The 14,154-nt window shown below is 33.5% G+C and overlaps 1 protein-coding gene across 1 annotated transcript; it reads left to right on the plus strand.

Moving 5' to 3' along the window:
* Positions 1 to 11,950: 11,950 nt before the first annotated feature.
* LOC145105301 (GEM-like protein 7) lies at positions 11,951 to 12,999 on the plus strand. Its single transcript, XM_079042430.1, has 3 exons — positions 11,951 to 12,287; positions 12,379 to 12,653; positions 12,755 to 12,999. Exons 1-3 carry the CDS (start codon positions 12,119 to 12,121, stop codon positions 12,938 to 12,940), a joined length of 630 nt encoding a protein of 209 aa, XP_078898556.1. The 5' UTR covers positions 11,951 to 12,118; the 3' UTR covers positions 12,941 to 12,999.
* Positions 13,000 to 14,154: the final 1,155 nt, after the last annotated feature.

The raw sequence follows: 14,154 nt of genomic DNA on the forward strand, positions 1-14,154 counted from the left end.
CAGGAGAAGGTTGTTGAGGAGAAGACTCAGAAGATTCAGTGTGAACAGAGGGCACCATTGGAGGATCAGAAGAAACCAGTGGTGGTCGGTAGACAACTTCGTCTTCTTCATCTTCAATAATAATCTTCGAATTTGACGTAGATCCTTCTTGATTATCTGAGGACACATTGAATGATTTGAAAAGAGATGTGTAGTCAAATAGCCAATCGGGACCCACTCTTGCATCTGTCTCATTTTCTTCGAGCCAACGGACATCGAAAGATTCTACAATCTGTTTTGTCTTCTTGTTGTAAACCCTGTAAGCAGTTCGAGCAGCATATCCAACAAAGTAACAGTCATTGGCTTTTGCATTAAATTTGGGGTTGTATTCCAAGTGAAGAAGGGTGTAAGGACAGCCAAATACTCGGAAATGGCTGACAGATGGCTTGTGTCCGTATAGAATTTCATACGGTGTTTTCATTCTGGCTTTGTTGATCAGCACGAGATTCTGAACGTAGCACGCTGTGTTAATCGCCTCTGCCCAGAAGAACACAGGAAGCTTGGAGTCACAGAGCATCGTCCTTGCGGCGTCTTTTAGAGTTCGATTCCGGCGTTCGGCAACCCCGTTTTGTTGAGGTGTTCGAACGGAACTGAACTGACGCACAATCCCTTTCTCAGCGCAAAAATGGTCAAGAACAGCGTTCTTGAACTCTGTTCCATTATCAGTATGCAGCGCTTTCACTCGATGGTTGGTCTGATTTTCGATCATCACAATGAATCTTTTGATGAGGTTAGCGATCCCAGCTTTGTTGGACAGAAAGAAAACCCACGTGAACCGAGAGTAATCGTCTATCACAACGAGGCAGTATGAGTTGCGATTGATGCTGAGAACATTAACCCGACCAAATAAATCCATATGTAACAAACTTGACTTATGGAGTTTATCTGCTTTGGAAAGTGTGGCTTCCGATGATGCTTTCCCTGAGCGCATGAAACACATTTTTCAAATGTAATGAAATCTCTGACAGGTAACCCTCGGACCAGTTCGTTTTTCGCAAGCCGATTCAAGTTCTTTGCATTCGCATGACCGAGACGACGATGCCATAGCATCGCATTTTGTTCAGAAGCTTTGGAGAAAAGACAAGTGACTTCGTCAGGTATATTGTTGTTCATGTCTATAATGTAGGCATTCCCATCCCGCTTAGATCTTACAAGAATCCAGTCTTCAGGGATGACAACACCAGGCTTTAAGATCAGACACTCCTTATCTGTGAAATGAGTGGAGTAACCCTTGTCGTAGGTCTGGGACACACTCAGCAAGTTGTGCTTTAGTTCAGGAGCAAAGTTAACATTCTCAAAATTCAGCACTCCATTTGAAACAGTTCCTTTTGAGTAATTTTTCCACCCTCTCCGCCCTCAAAGGAAACATATCCTCCATTAAAAGTTTGAATGTCGTGCAGTTGGGATATGTCTCCAGTCATGTGCCGGGAGCAGCCGATGTCGACATACCAAGGTCTGACGATATTCCTCCGCAACTGTCCCTGCACGATGAGCGGAATCATTTAGTTTTGGGGACCCAGGTCATCACAATCCTGGGTTGACCATTTCCTTTCACAGATTTTTCATTTGATTCTTTCTTTTCTTTTGATTTAGAGGTTAATGGTGACTGATCTGAAGTTGATTTTGAAGGTGATTTTGGTATCCACTGAAAATTAGGTTTTGAAAATTTGTTAGTTTGCTTCGAGCCGGTGGATTTTCTACTTGAAGAGTTTGAAGATCCGGTCCTGCTCTTTGACAAATTCGACTTAGGCTTAGCCTGAGTTGATTTTGGCAAACTTTTGTTGTTTTTACGGAAAACCTGTTTATTCTTTTGAGAATCTTCCATTTTCTTGTTTGAATTTGTGTTCAAGTCACCATTTCGAGAACGAGTTCTGGGGGTTTTTCTAGTTAAAGATCGTCCCCGAAATTCGTTCTCCCCTCTTTTTGTTGTATGAGAAACAAACATCCGGTTCATACAATTTCTTGCAATGTGTCCAGCAGTGCCACAGTTAAAACAGATTTGTTTATTATCAATGGTTTTGGCACTGTTGTTGACAGATTTATTCTTTCCTTTTTCATTTTTAACACTTCCACACTTGCAAGATCCATCACAGGATTTTGAAGCAGATGTGGAAGGTGTAGAGACATTCAAATCAGATTTAGCAGTTTGATTAGAAACAACATCATCATTAACAGAATTTTCAGACTGAAATAAAACACCACCAGACACAAAAACATTAGTGTTTGATTTTGACACAGACTCATCACAGAAATTAACACCAGACTTAGACACAGGATTATTTGACTCAAAAGTTTCAGCTTCATGCTCCCCCTGAACTATTGATATATCTGCACTTAAGGTAGAAGCGTTAGTATGCAAACTCTCATTATTAGACTGTATTGCCTGCTCAGAAGCTGACTTTCCGTATACCATGCAAGGTTCTCTGTCAATTTCTTCTTGAGACAGGGGAATAGCAGTGTAGTTGTGATTGAAGGGAGGAGAGACACTCTCAAATCCTAGTCCAACTTTTATTTGATTACCATGAGTGATATCTCTCCAGTGCGATTGACCTTCGATCAGTTTTGCAATCTTTTCACTTGAGCCATCGTATGTTTTGAAATTAAATTCAGCTTTTTCAAAACAATTTTTCAATGTGTCAAGTTCCGCGGTTACAGCAGCAAATTTTCTTTTGAGATGATCATAGTTCTCACATTTGTTGTTGTAATCCTCTTGTAATTTTTTAAAATCTTTTGTTTTATTTTCTAATTGAGTTTTTAAGGGCTTTTGATTTTTCCTAAGTGTATATCCCTCATATTTCAAGTCCTCGTTCTCTCTTTTGATTATCTCAATTTGATCTCTCAAAAATTTAACAGTTTTAATACAAGATTGAGAACAACCGAATTCACTAACCTCAGGTTTAACCGGTTCCGGAGTGGTTTGCACCATGAATGGAAATTGCAGATTCATCATCTCCTCTTCTGGATCTGCTTCCATTGCTTCTTCATCTTCATCCTTGATTTGAGCAAGATTTGCCTTTTCAGGTCCCGAAATGTTTAGGGCCTAAATTTGATCTTCCCAGCTAAAAGATTGGGCCACCATTGCCATGTTTGCAGACTGATTCTTTGAAGATGATCCTTTGTTGTTGCTGTGAACATAAGTCACTGGCACCATGGTTCTTTCAGAGTTCTCTCGTCGATCGGGTTTTGGGCATTCCCTTGCAAAGTGTCCTGGTTCATGACAATTGTAACAACGCAACTTTCCTTTACTGAATCCCATATTCTTGTCAGAATTTACACCCCAGTTGTTCTTTCCAGTCTTATTGGAGAATTGTTTAGCCCTGAATACTGCCATTGCCATTTGCCAAGTAATATCCATCTCTTCCACATCTTCTGGATGAATTTGGTCGAGATCAGTGAATGAGAGTTGTGGAGAGAGCTCTCCAGCCACAAAGGCATTGTAGCAGTTCACTAATCCGGTAGCGAGAGCCATATTTTCCTCCTTTTCACTTGCAGAAGAACTTTGAGAACCAATTCCGTGAGTTTGAACTGAAACAGCTGTGGAAGAACCAACACTAGAACCGACTTGAGATATGTTTTGAGATTTAGGGACTTGAGTTTGTTGCATTTGAGGTATGTTGTATGGTATGGTTTGATGGGCTGCATAAGTTTGAACTTGAGGAACATGAGCTTGAGAATTTGGATGAGTGGTAAAGCTTGAAAAAGCAGTGTTGTTGTTTTGAATTCCAAGATTAGTTGTAGAGTACGAGTTGACATGGTTGATTTCTCTTTGTTTATCATCAAGATCGCAAGCTTTGATGATTGCCATTGTTTCGGCTAAGCTCAATCGGTTCATGTCTTTTGTCTTTTTAATCACTGAGACATTCATGTCCCATGATTTTGGAAGAGAATTTAGCAGCTTTTTGTTGATTTCGGACCTAGTAACCATCACACCCGCGGAGCTCATTTCAGTTGTTAGTGTGATAAATCTTTGCAGTTGATTTTCCAATGTTTCTCCCAAGACGTAATTAAACATGTTGAATTTTTGTCGGAGCATGTCTTGTCGGCTTTGCTTCATGTCTTCATTTCCTTCGTAGACTTCTATGAGCGCTTCCCACAATGCCTTTGCTGACGTGTATTCACGAAATCCTTGTGCAATCTCAGGAGACAATGCCATGGTGAGTGTAGCGAGTGCCTTTTCTTGTTCTTCAACTCTTTCAAAGTCATCATCAGTGTAGTTTTCAATCTGTTTGTCAATTACAGTGCCATCTTCTAGAGTGGATGTAATCCGAATCGGTCCTCTTAAAATACTTCTCCAAATTTTGAAATCTTTCATCTTGATATATTTTTCAATTCGATATTTCCATTCAGGAAATCCTTCAGCTGACAACAATCTGGGAATACGAGTAGTGGTTCCCATAATTACATCCAAATCCTGATGAGCAATCATGCTTTGAGATTCCATTTTGACAAGCTTAAGTGATTGTTACCGCACACAAAGTATGACCGCACACAAGGTTTTACTTAACCGCACACTCAACTTCAACCGCACACTAAGAAGCACACACAACAGCAAACAAAACTCAACAGCAAATTCAACCGCACACGCATAACAGCAAATTCAAACAGCAAACCCAACCGCACACTCTCAACAGCAAACAGTTTAGAATGCAACCCAGCCGCACACTCTTAACAGCAAACTCAATTTAACAGCAAACCCAGCCGCACACTCTTAACAGCACACATGTTTGAATGTAACCGCACACACCTTAATCAACACACTCAACCGCACACACTTGGCAGCAAACCTTCAAACACTGAACCGCACACCTTCAAACAGTGAACCGCACACCTTCAAACAGTGAACAGCACACCTTCAAACAGTGAACAGCACACCTTCAAACAGTTGACCGCACACACGATTTTCTCAGATTTTTGATGAAACTTGATTTCAAACTATTGAAAACTATAGAAAACTATTGAAAACAGGAATCAAACAGCAGTTCTTTGATCAAATGCACTTCAAAAACAGTGAAATTTTGCAACCTCACACTCTAAAATACTTCAATTGATACCAAATTGGCTCTGATACCAATTGTTAGTCCCCAAATTATGGATCCAATTCAGTAATCAATGAAGTTAATTGCAATCAAAATGAAGTGTAGAAGGAGTAGAAGAAAGATAACATCAAGCATGCACACATTTATCATAAATGTCAAGTACACCTTGAGAAAGTACACCCAATGCAGTGTTCAGCAACAAGTACAATCTGACACAACTCAACTACTATAAATAGTACCCCCACCAGCACACGAGTGTGCAGCCATACACGCGTGTGCGGTCGCACACACTGTGTGCGGCCGCACACACGTGTGAGGCTGCACACATACATCAAATTCATATCACTACACTGCTATACAAACATTGTCACCCTGATCAGATCTATACAAAATTAATGCCTAGCTCAAACCACAATATTATGGACTTTCACTTGAAGTAAGCATTCATTTTTCCATATTTTATCATTATCATAAAATAAAATAAAACATCATAATCTGTTTAAATTGTTTAGTTCGTCTCATAATAACAAGTAAGTTGTGTGCCAATTATGTATTTTTGACATTTTCAGTGAGTTATGAGCAATATCTAAATCGAGCAAACATAACTACTTTTTTATTTATTTGTTACAGTTTCTTTATATTTAATATTGTGGGGGGTTAATGTGGTTTATTTAGAATAAACATAAATAAGTTGCTATTTTTTGAAATAAACAATTCTATTTTGCAATATAACCATGAAATAACAATGTATTTTGAAAGTACATTGTCAAATGTTGGATTATATTTGTGTGGACCCGTTTTCGCCCATGGTTAGCTATATGTAGCGATTTCCCATGTTACAAGTAAAAAAGGTTTAAAGGTATTTTGTGATGAGCAATGTCGTTCAACTAATAAAACAAAAAATATTGTCTACGAAGAGGTCCTTCAACGACTATATATATTTACCAACTTCAGTATATTTTCTACACATTTCAATAATACCAATAACCATGATTTTCTTATAATTATTCTGCAATATCTATATACATTTATATTTTATTTATTCGTACCCCGTGTTTAACGCGGGTCATAATCTAGTATATAATAAAAGTATAAAACAAAGAGTAAAACAAATTAATTCCAAAATTTAAATCAAATAAGGAGGAACGCGCCTAAATCTGGATGGTATTTGGTATCGACAAGATCTCTGCCAAAATTGCTGATACCATGGATATAGATGGATTGAACGGTTATTCCATATTTCCATCACATTCGCTCGCACAAACCCTATCAAAACCATACCAAAAATGAAGGAAGACGGGCGACTGCAAGGAGTCAAGGCATTGTGAACAATTCGTCAATTCCAAGTAACATTCATTGTTTGTAGCTTCAGATGGATCGAGACTTCAATCTTGTTTCACGTTTCTAAATCCATAATCAATTGTTCATTTAGTTGGCTTGGTTTCTTGTTTTGTTGTGACAAGAGAAGCATAATCCTTATAGGGCCTTTCACATAGACGAAATAAGATATCAATGTTTGCCATGTTATTGAATAAAAATGAAATTTGCAAAATTATAGGTAAAAGTGTAAACAGGGGCATAACCCTCTATTCTTTACATGATTTTCCCATGGGACCATCTTTTGAAATGATTATATAAAGTAGATTGTCTAAAATGATACGAATTTCATCTGGTAATTATATCCAAATTTATAACTTTGAGGCCTGATATATCTTGACAAATAGAAAACATTGTTAGGTTGCTAGTCTAATGGATAAAAAATTTAACGTCAGAGTTAAGTTTAACCCGTTTCATTTTTTGTCCACTTGTTTAGGTAAACAGGTTATATATGATTATATAAACTAAAATGATAATGATATGCTCATATAATTTGATTTGGAAGGGTGAGAAACCATACCAGAAAAGCAAATCTAAGCTTCCAAACCTGTTTTGATCAAGAATACATGGACATTATAACTATTTCCCAGTTTACCCATCCCTATTTTAAATATTTCAAAATTTACAAGGACATGTTAAACTATTTTTTGGGTTTTACTCTTCCCCAATTACTTGACTTCATGTCAAAATGCATATTAATTTACAATTTGATAAATTGACCTACAATAGCAAAAAAGTAAGAACACATGGTACAACATGTCTTGCTAATTTATGGTTTTAGCATGAATCTTATTCTTTGTAGAGAAATCAAAATGTGACTTATACTCTTCTTAGATAATTAATTGAAGCTTTTTAGCTAATACTATTATTTCTTTCAAGTCAAGATATACGTATCGACTTCAAAGTCAAAATGGTTAACTTTAAATCCAGAATTTTATGAAATTTGATTTTAGTATGTCATATCAAATTTTATCATAGCTCATGCAAGTATTTGAATTAGAGGTGTAAAATATACCAAAATTAAAATAGTTAAAGTTTCAACACTGGTTAAGAGGAATTGGGTACACTTAACTTTGAAATTTATGCCATCGCTCAATTTTTATCATTGCCTCAACTTGGTGTTTTCGGTTTTGGTGCTTGTTGTCCCCATTCACTAACTCTTCCTTCACTGACGGATATAAAGCACAAGTAACTTAGTCACTCTTTACATATACACACCTTTTATGCAATTAAATCTTATTTATATGTATCGACTTCAAAGTCAAAATGGTTTATTTGTATGATTATTGGGAGACATATAAACCATCAAACACCAATTATACTTGTTCTTATGGTAATCTTTATTATTGCAGAAAAATAAAGACTTAAAGAGACTCAATTGCAACACACCCCAATCGAATTATATCATAACTAGTAAACAAAGCGCGTCTATGCCGCTTTTGGTGAAAACCGGAAAACTTTAAAAGATATGTGATGAAAGTGTAAATCACAAAACAACTGTTTCTGTAATTTTTATCAATATATGGATCATTTCTATAAATTATAGGGACCATTTATGTAAACATAATTTTAAAGCAGGGATTGCTTATGTAAATATTAAGACGGTAGCAATCAAAGGACAAAAACTGTTAACCTCCCAAACTTATTGTGGCCAAAACTACAAAACAAAGCATTTATATAAATTATAGGGACCATTTATGTAAACATAATTTTAAAGCCGGGATTGCTTATGTAAATATTAAGACGGTGGCAATCAAAGGACAAAAACTGTCAACCTCCCAAACTTATTGTGGCCAAAACTACAAACAAAGCAATCCAAGGATTAAAATTGTCAATTTCCCAAACTTGTTGTGGCCAAAACGTAAAGCATATAAAGTTTTGTGGTCAAAACCAAAAACATAGAAAATTACTATTCATAAGCTCCTTCAGATTTAATATATATATATATATATATATATATATATATATATATATATATATATATATATATATATATATATATATATATATATATATATATATATATATATATATATATAATAATTTGCATTTTCATCCTACAAAGGAATGGATAAATGACGAGACACAGATTCAATATGTAAGAATGATTTCTTAACTAATATTAATTTTCATCTGTAATATATTGATATCGATGTTATATATAAGTTATTACAATATGTTTTTATGTTGTTTTAGGAAAATATTCTCCAAATGAAAGAGGATGAATGTACCAAATTAGTTTCGGCGGGAATAAGCATTACTACAGAAATAGAATATGACATAGAGAAACAAGTCGTTAACATCATTTGTGCGAAACATAAAACATTACTATCTCGATGTGAGGCTTCAAGTGGACTTATTATGAGGAAAAAAAGATCTACATATCTTATAAGCAGTGGAAACGTCTCAATTAGCCTCAAAAGATGAAGTAGCTTTCAAAAGTAAAGTTATTGACTTACTGCACTCAATGAGGAGCTTCGAGAAAACAAATGAAAGAGGATGAATCTACCAAATTAGTTTCGGCGGGAATAAGCATTACTCCAGAAATAGAATATGACATAGAGAAACAAGTCGTTAACATCATTTGTGCGAAACATAAAACATTACTATCTGGATGTGAGACTTCAAGTGGACTTATTATGAGGAAAAAAAGATCTACATATCTTATAAGCAGTGGAAACGTCTCAATTAGTCTCAAAAGATGAAGTAGCTTTCAAAAGAAAAGTTATTGCACTCGAGGAGGAGCTTCGAGAAAACAAAGAAAAAGTAAAAAAAAAAAAAAAGTGAGGAGAAATGTGAAAAGATGCTTCAGTTTATGAACCCAATGTTCCCAGATTCTCAAAACATATTGTGCTCACCTAATAAAGAAGAACTGCATGTATATGATGACATGACAGATATATTAGATCAAGAGTAATAGTCATGACCTTTTGTGAAAATTTAGAACTTTTTTCACATATAGTTTAATTATTGACACGTTGCTTAGATTTTTTTTATTGTTTTAAGTTTGTATATGATGTCTAGATTACGATACATTTTCCATTTTCGCTACGTTTAGTCTTAAACTCATTTACAACTAGTTATTAATACTAAACTTACATTACATCTGAGACTGGTATCCGGTCAATAAAAAATAATGTTAGGTACTAAATGATATTTCATTTGAGACTGATATTCAATCACTAAAAAAACATGTTAGAGACTGAATGACATTGTATCAAAAACTAATATCCAGTCATTGAAAAATTATGTTAGGGACTGAATGACATTAAATCTTAGACTGATATACAGTCACTAAAAACCATGTTAGGGACTGAATTCAGTCACTAAAAAATCATGTTATGGACTAATGGACATTGTATCTTAGACTGATATCCAGCCCCTAAAAAATATAGTTAGAGATTGAATGACATTATATCTAAGACTAATATTCAGTCATTAAAATACCAGGTTAGGGATTTGATAACATTGTACTTGAGAATGATATTCAATCATTGAAAAGAATATCAAAGAATAAATTATATAGTTTAGAAGACTGGCATTCAGTCCCAAATGATATTATCAAGGACTAATAAGTAATAATTGGAGCCTTGAAGGTAAGATATTGGAGACAGAACATGATATTATCAAAGATTAATATTTAGTCCTTGAAAGATATTATACGGGACTGATACGACACAAAATAGAGATTTCAATGAAAATAGTAGAGTCTGATTAATATATTATAAAAGTCTAATATTCAGTCCCTAAAAGATAGTATTAGAGACCGATATAACATCAAATCGAGGATTTGATGAAAATAAATTAGAGACTGGATGAGATATTATCTAAGACTGATTGTCTATCTTTGATACTTTGATGAATTAGGGACTGATTTTCAGTCCTAGATACTTAAAAAATTGACTATCTAAGACTAGGTATCAGGGACTAGCTGGGGACTAGAAAAATCAGACACTGATTATCATCAGAGACTGATTATAACTATCAGAGACTGATTATATCAGTCTTTGATACCTTTTTTTCTTGTAGTGACTATACCGATGAAAAATATTTCAAACTATACATTTCATACATAACCAAACCAACACATTAAAATTTGCCCTTACAAATATATTTAACCCATAAAAATCACCCATTTGAGACTATGCATTAGTTTCATACATTTCAGACTATACATTTTGGACATTTCATACTAATGATTTTCTAACATTTACGACTAAATGCTAAACAAAAAAAACCGCCCTTATAAATGTTATGAATTAGTGTTTAACTTATTTTGTAATTTTGCACTTAATTCGTATTGTAGATCATTTTTTATTGATCTTATAATTTGGTAACTTTATAATATATTCAATATTAATATGTATTTTAAGGTATTTATAAGGTCTATTTGATTGAATAGTTTGTTAAATATATAATATAAATTGTAATTATATATTTCATTAAATAAATTAATCTATATGTAATATGAAGGGACGGTAAACGAAAATATATATTCTTATGCAAAATAAACACTATAAAATAGTAAAAGTGGTGGCCCTAATAAAAAATAACCTATTGAGGGAGGGGCTTCAAGTAATTAAGGCGTTAAGTTGTTACTTGGTTGGTAGATGCACTTAAGTGATCCCACGCGAGAAGACTAGTCTGTTTAAAATCCTTGAGATGTAAAGTCGATTACCTTAGGGGCTTGCACGGCTGGTCTGTTCAGCAACTCATAACGGATTATATTTCTTTGTGTGTCAAGGTAGCAATGGTGGGTTTCCATCCAATAGTCCAACTATACAAACTAAAAGACTGACTCTTTTGTTCAATCCCAAAAACGATGGAAAGGTAAATATCAATTTGTGTTAATGTTAATATTTTAAACAGAAAATAAATATCTAGGTCAAAAGGAATTGTAAAATATATAAAAGTGATACTTCATCGACACTGACAGGATATATATATTGCATCATATCTAATATCTTTTGATAGTGACATGGGTTGGGCTATTTGTGATTCTGCATACAGTGGAAAACGTGTTCCAAGATCTGATGAATACAACCACAATGGAAATTAAAAGATAACAAAGCTTCTCTGCCACCACTTTACAGATCATTTTGATATATCAAAGATAAAGACAGTAGTATTATTCTTAATTAGCATTTCCATTTCAGGTTCCTTAGCCTGGTTAGCTATATAACTTCCATGTGACTTGTCGGCAGGAAGACTACAATCTGCTTTATATATGCACCCATCAACATGAATTTACAACCAACTAATAATATATAGAGATGACTTGGAAAGTGTCGACATCATGAATTGAAGGAAAATCAGCCTCCCCTCTCCCAAGCAACAAAAGCGAAACCACCAACTTTAATTTCTATTCTCAGTTGAGCGCACAAGTCAATTCAATGATAGAATTCACCCAATCTTACTTTATTCTATTCTTTTAATTTGCTCACTTCTAATCACCTGCAGTAACGATGAGACATAGATGACACTCACCCAACTAAAAATATGTTACTTCTTGCCATCTTTATATGCCTATAAATATCACCATGCATTATTCAAAACACATTACCAAACAACTTAGCATTAATTAGCTAATTCAGATATAACTATTTCTGAATAAGTTCTTCCAGACCAGAAAGGCAACCAAATCAATCACAGCAATCCATCAAAATATGGATCCGAGATTCTTACAACATGTTATGGGAATTCCAATTAGATCATCAACAAAGGGACTACTATCAACTGAACCTTATCAACCCCATTGCCCTCTTTCTACCACTTCTTCCAAGATCAATGGCATAGAGAGAAATGACAGTTTTGCAGTCTGGATTAAAGATTATGGTAAAGTTTATTTCTCTAAACTTGTAATAATAAACAACTCAAGTTCTCTCTATCTATGAATCATTAAATATCATTATTTTCTTGTATGCAGTTAGTTTAGGACCCAAACTAATTGAAATCATGAAAGACAAGTTGAATCATGGTGCCAAAATCTTCCGATTTGGGAGCCAACGCAAACTATTTAGGAAGCGCTTCAGCATCAAAGAAGAAGAGAAACTGTTGCAGGCTTCTCAATGCTGTTTGTACACTACAGCAGGTGCCATTGCAGGTGTGCTGTTTGTGTCTACAGAAAGGGTTGCTTTTTGCAGTGATAGGCCCATCATAACGTATTCTAGGACAGGCGAGCTGGTAAAGTTCCAATATAAGGTATGTAGGAGGGAATTCGACCGGAAGTACTTTCCTCTAGTCTCATGCATGCAATTCTCAGATTTTGAATTATTTCATGATCTTTAAATTGTTCTGTGTAGGTTTCTATCCCACTAGGAAAAATTAAAGGAGTTGGAGAGAGCGTGAACATAAAGAGAACATGGAACAACTGTGTGGAGTTAGTAACGATTGATGATTTCAACTTCTGGTTTATGGGTTTGATAAATTATAAGAAAATATTAAGATACCTCCATCATGCAACTAGTCACGATTGCTTATGCAGCTGAAGTTGAAAGAAAATCACCAAATTCCATGTATATTTCGAATGCAAATAGTCCTTTAGTCATAGTTTATTTGACTGTTTCCACGCTTTGTTGCACAACCACTTTAATTCTCTTAATTATGAGAAAAAACTAGGCGAATGCACGTGCGTTGCGCAGAAACACCTATATAGTTGAAGTCTTTGCAAATATATGTTTTTTTTTTAATATAACAATAAAGTTGTTGTTAAATTTGATATAATAATTTGTATACTAAATCTACTATAATAAATGAAGATAATTTTGCCACATGTCAATCTCTAATGAGTTTTGACACTTGTCATTTTGTGATATTTTTTAAATAAATAATATCTACATGTCAATTTATGGTTTTTTTCAATTTTTAAAATTAAAAAGCCACATAATACTTATACTTATATATATAAACTACCAAATGTAATAAATATTATACTAAATTGCAATTAATATGTTTCTTATTTCAAAATTTCATTCATTATTTCAAAAGTTTATTTAAAAAAAACATATTATTTACATTTTAATATTTTATTTTTTTAATCAACCCGTATATTATACGAGTTTTACACCTAGTTGATATAATATATTGATTCTTTTGAATTATATGATAATATATACATCTATTATAACTCCATAATCTCAATCGTTTGAATGACTTTTATCCGTCACTTACACATGAATAAAATTAAATATAATATATGGTTTAATGTTGTTTATAGTTGTAGCTATTGTTAATTAATTTTTTAAACTTTATTTGCTTAATATTTTAATTTCTATCATTATAATTATTTAAAACATCAAACATTTTTTTTTAAAAGCTAACAATATAATCATTTATATAGAGTTATTTTTAACTATTATTATTGTAAGTTATTTTAAGCTATTTATTTGGAAATTTTTAACAATTCTGAAAATATCTTTAAGAAATATTTTAATTAAATTGATATTACAATTTAGTTTTTGCATTTATCACTACAATTTATCACTTTTAAGTATTTATAAAATATTCTTTGATTTTTTAAGTGGAACTGAAATTTATATTTATGTTGACATTGTAATGCGCAAAAATACCTATATATATTTGAAGTCTTTACAAATATATGTTTTTTTAAATATAAAAATAACGTTGTTGTTAAATTTGATATAATATTCGTATACTAAATTGATATAATATATTGATTATTTAAAATTATATGACAATATAT

The sequence above is a fragment of the Lactuca virosa genome, chromosome 1, assembly GCF_052849685.1.
Source record: "Lactuca virosa cultivar CGN04683 chromosome 1, Lactuca_virosa_CGN04683_v6, whole genome shotgun sequence".
NCBI lineage: Eukaryota > Viridiplantae > Streptophyta > Magnoliopsida > Asterales > Asteraceae > Lactuca > Lactuca virosa.

Bases quoted from the DNA above. Each gene is read 5' to 3' on its own strand.
- LOC145105301 (XM_079042430.1), top strand. From the start codon at position 12,119: ATGGATCCGAGATTCTTACAACATGTTATGGGAATTCCAATTAGATCA. The intron at 12,288-12,378 runs GTAAAGTTTATT...TCTTGTATGCAG, and splicing joins AGTCTGGATTAAAGATTATG to TTAGTTTAGGACCCAAACTA. The intron at 12,654-12,754 runs GTATGTAGGAGG...TGTTCTGTGTAG, and splicing joins TGGTAAAGTTCCAATATAAG to GTTTCTATCCCACTAGGAAA.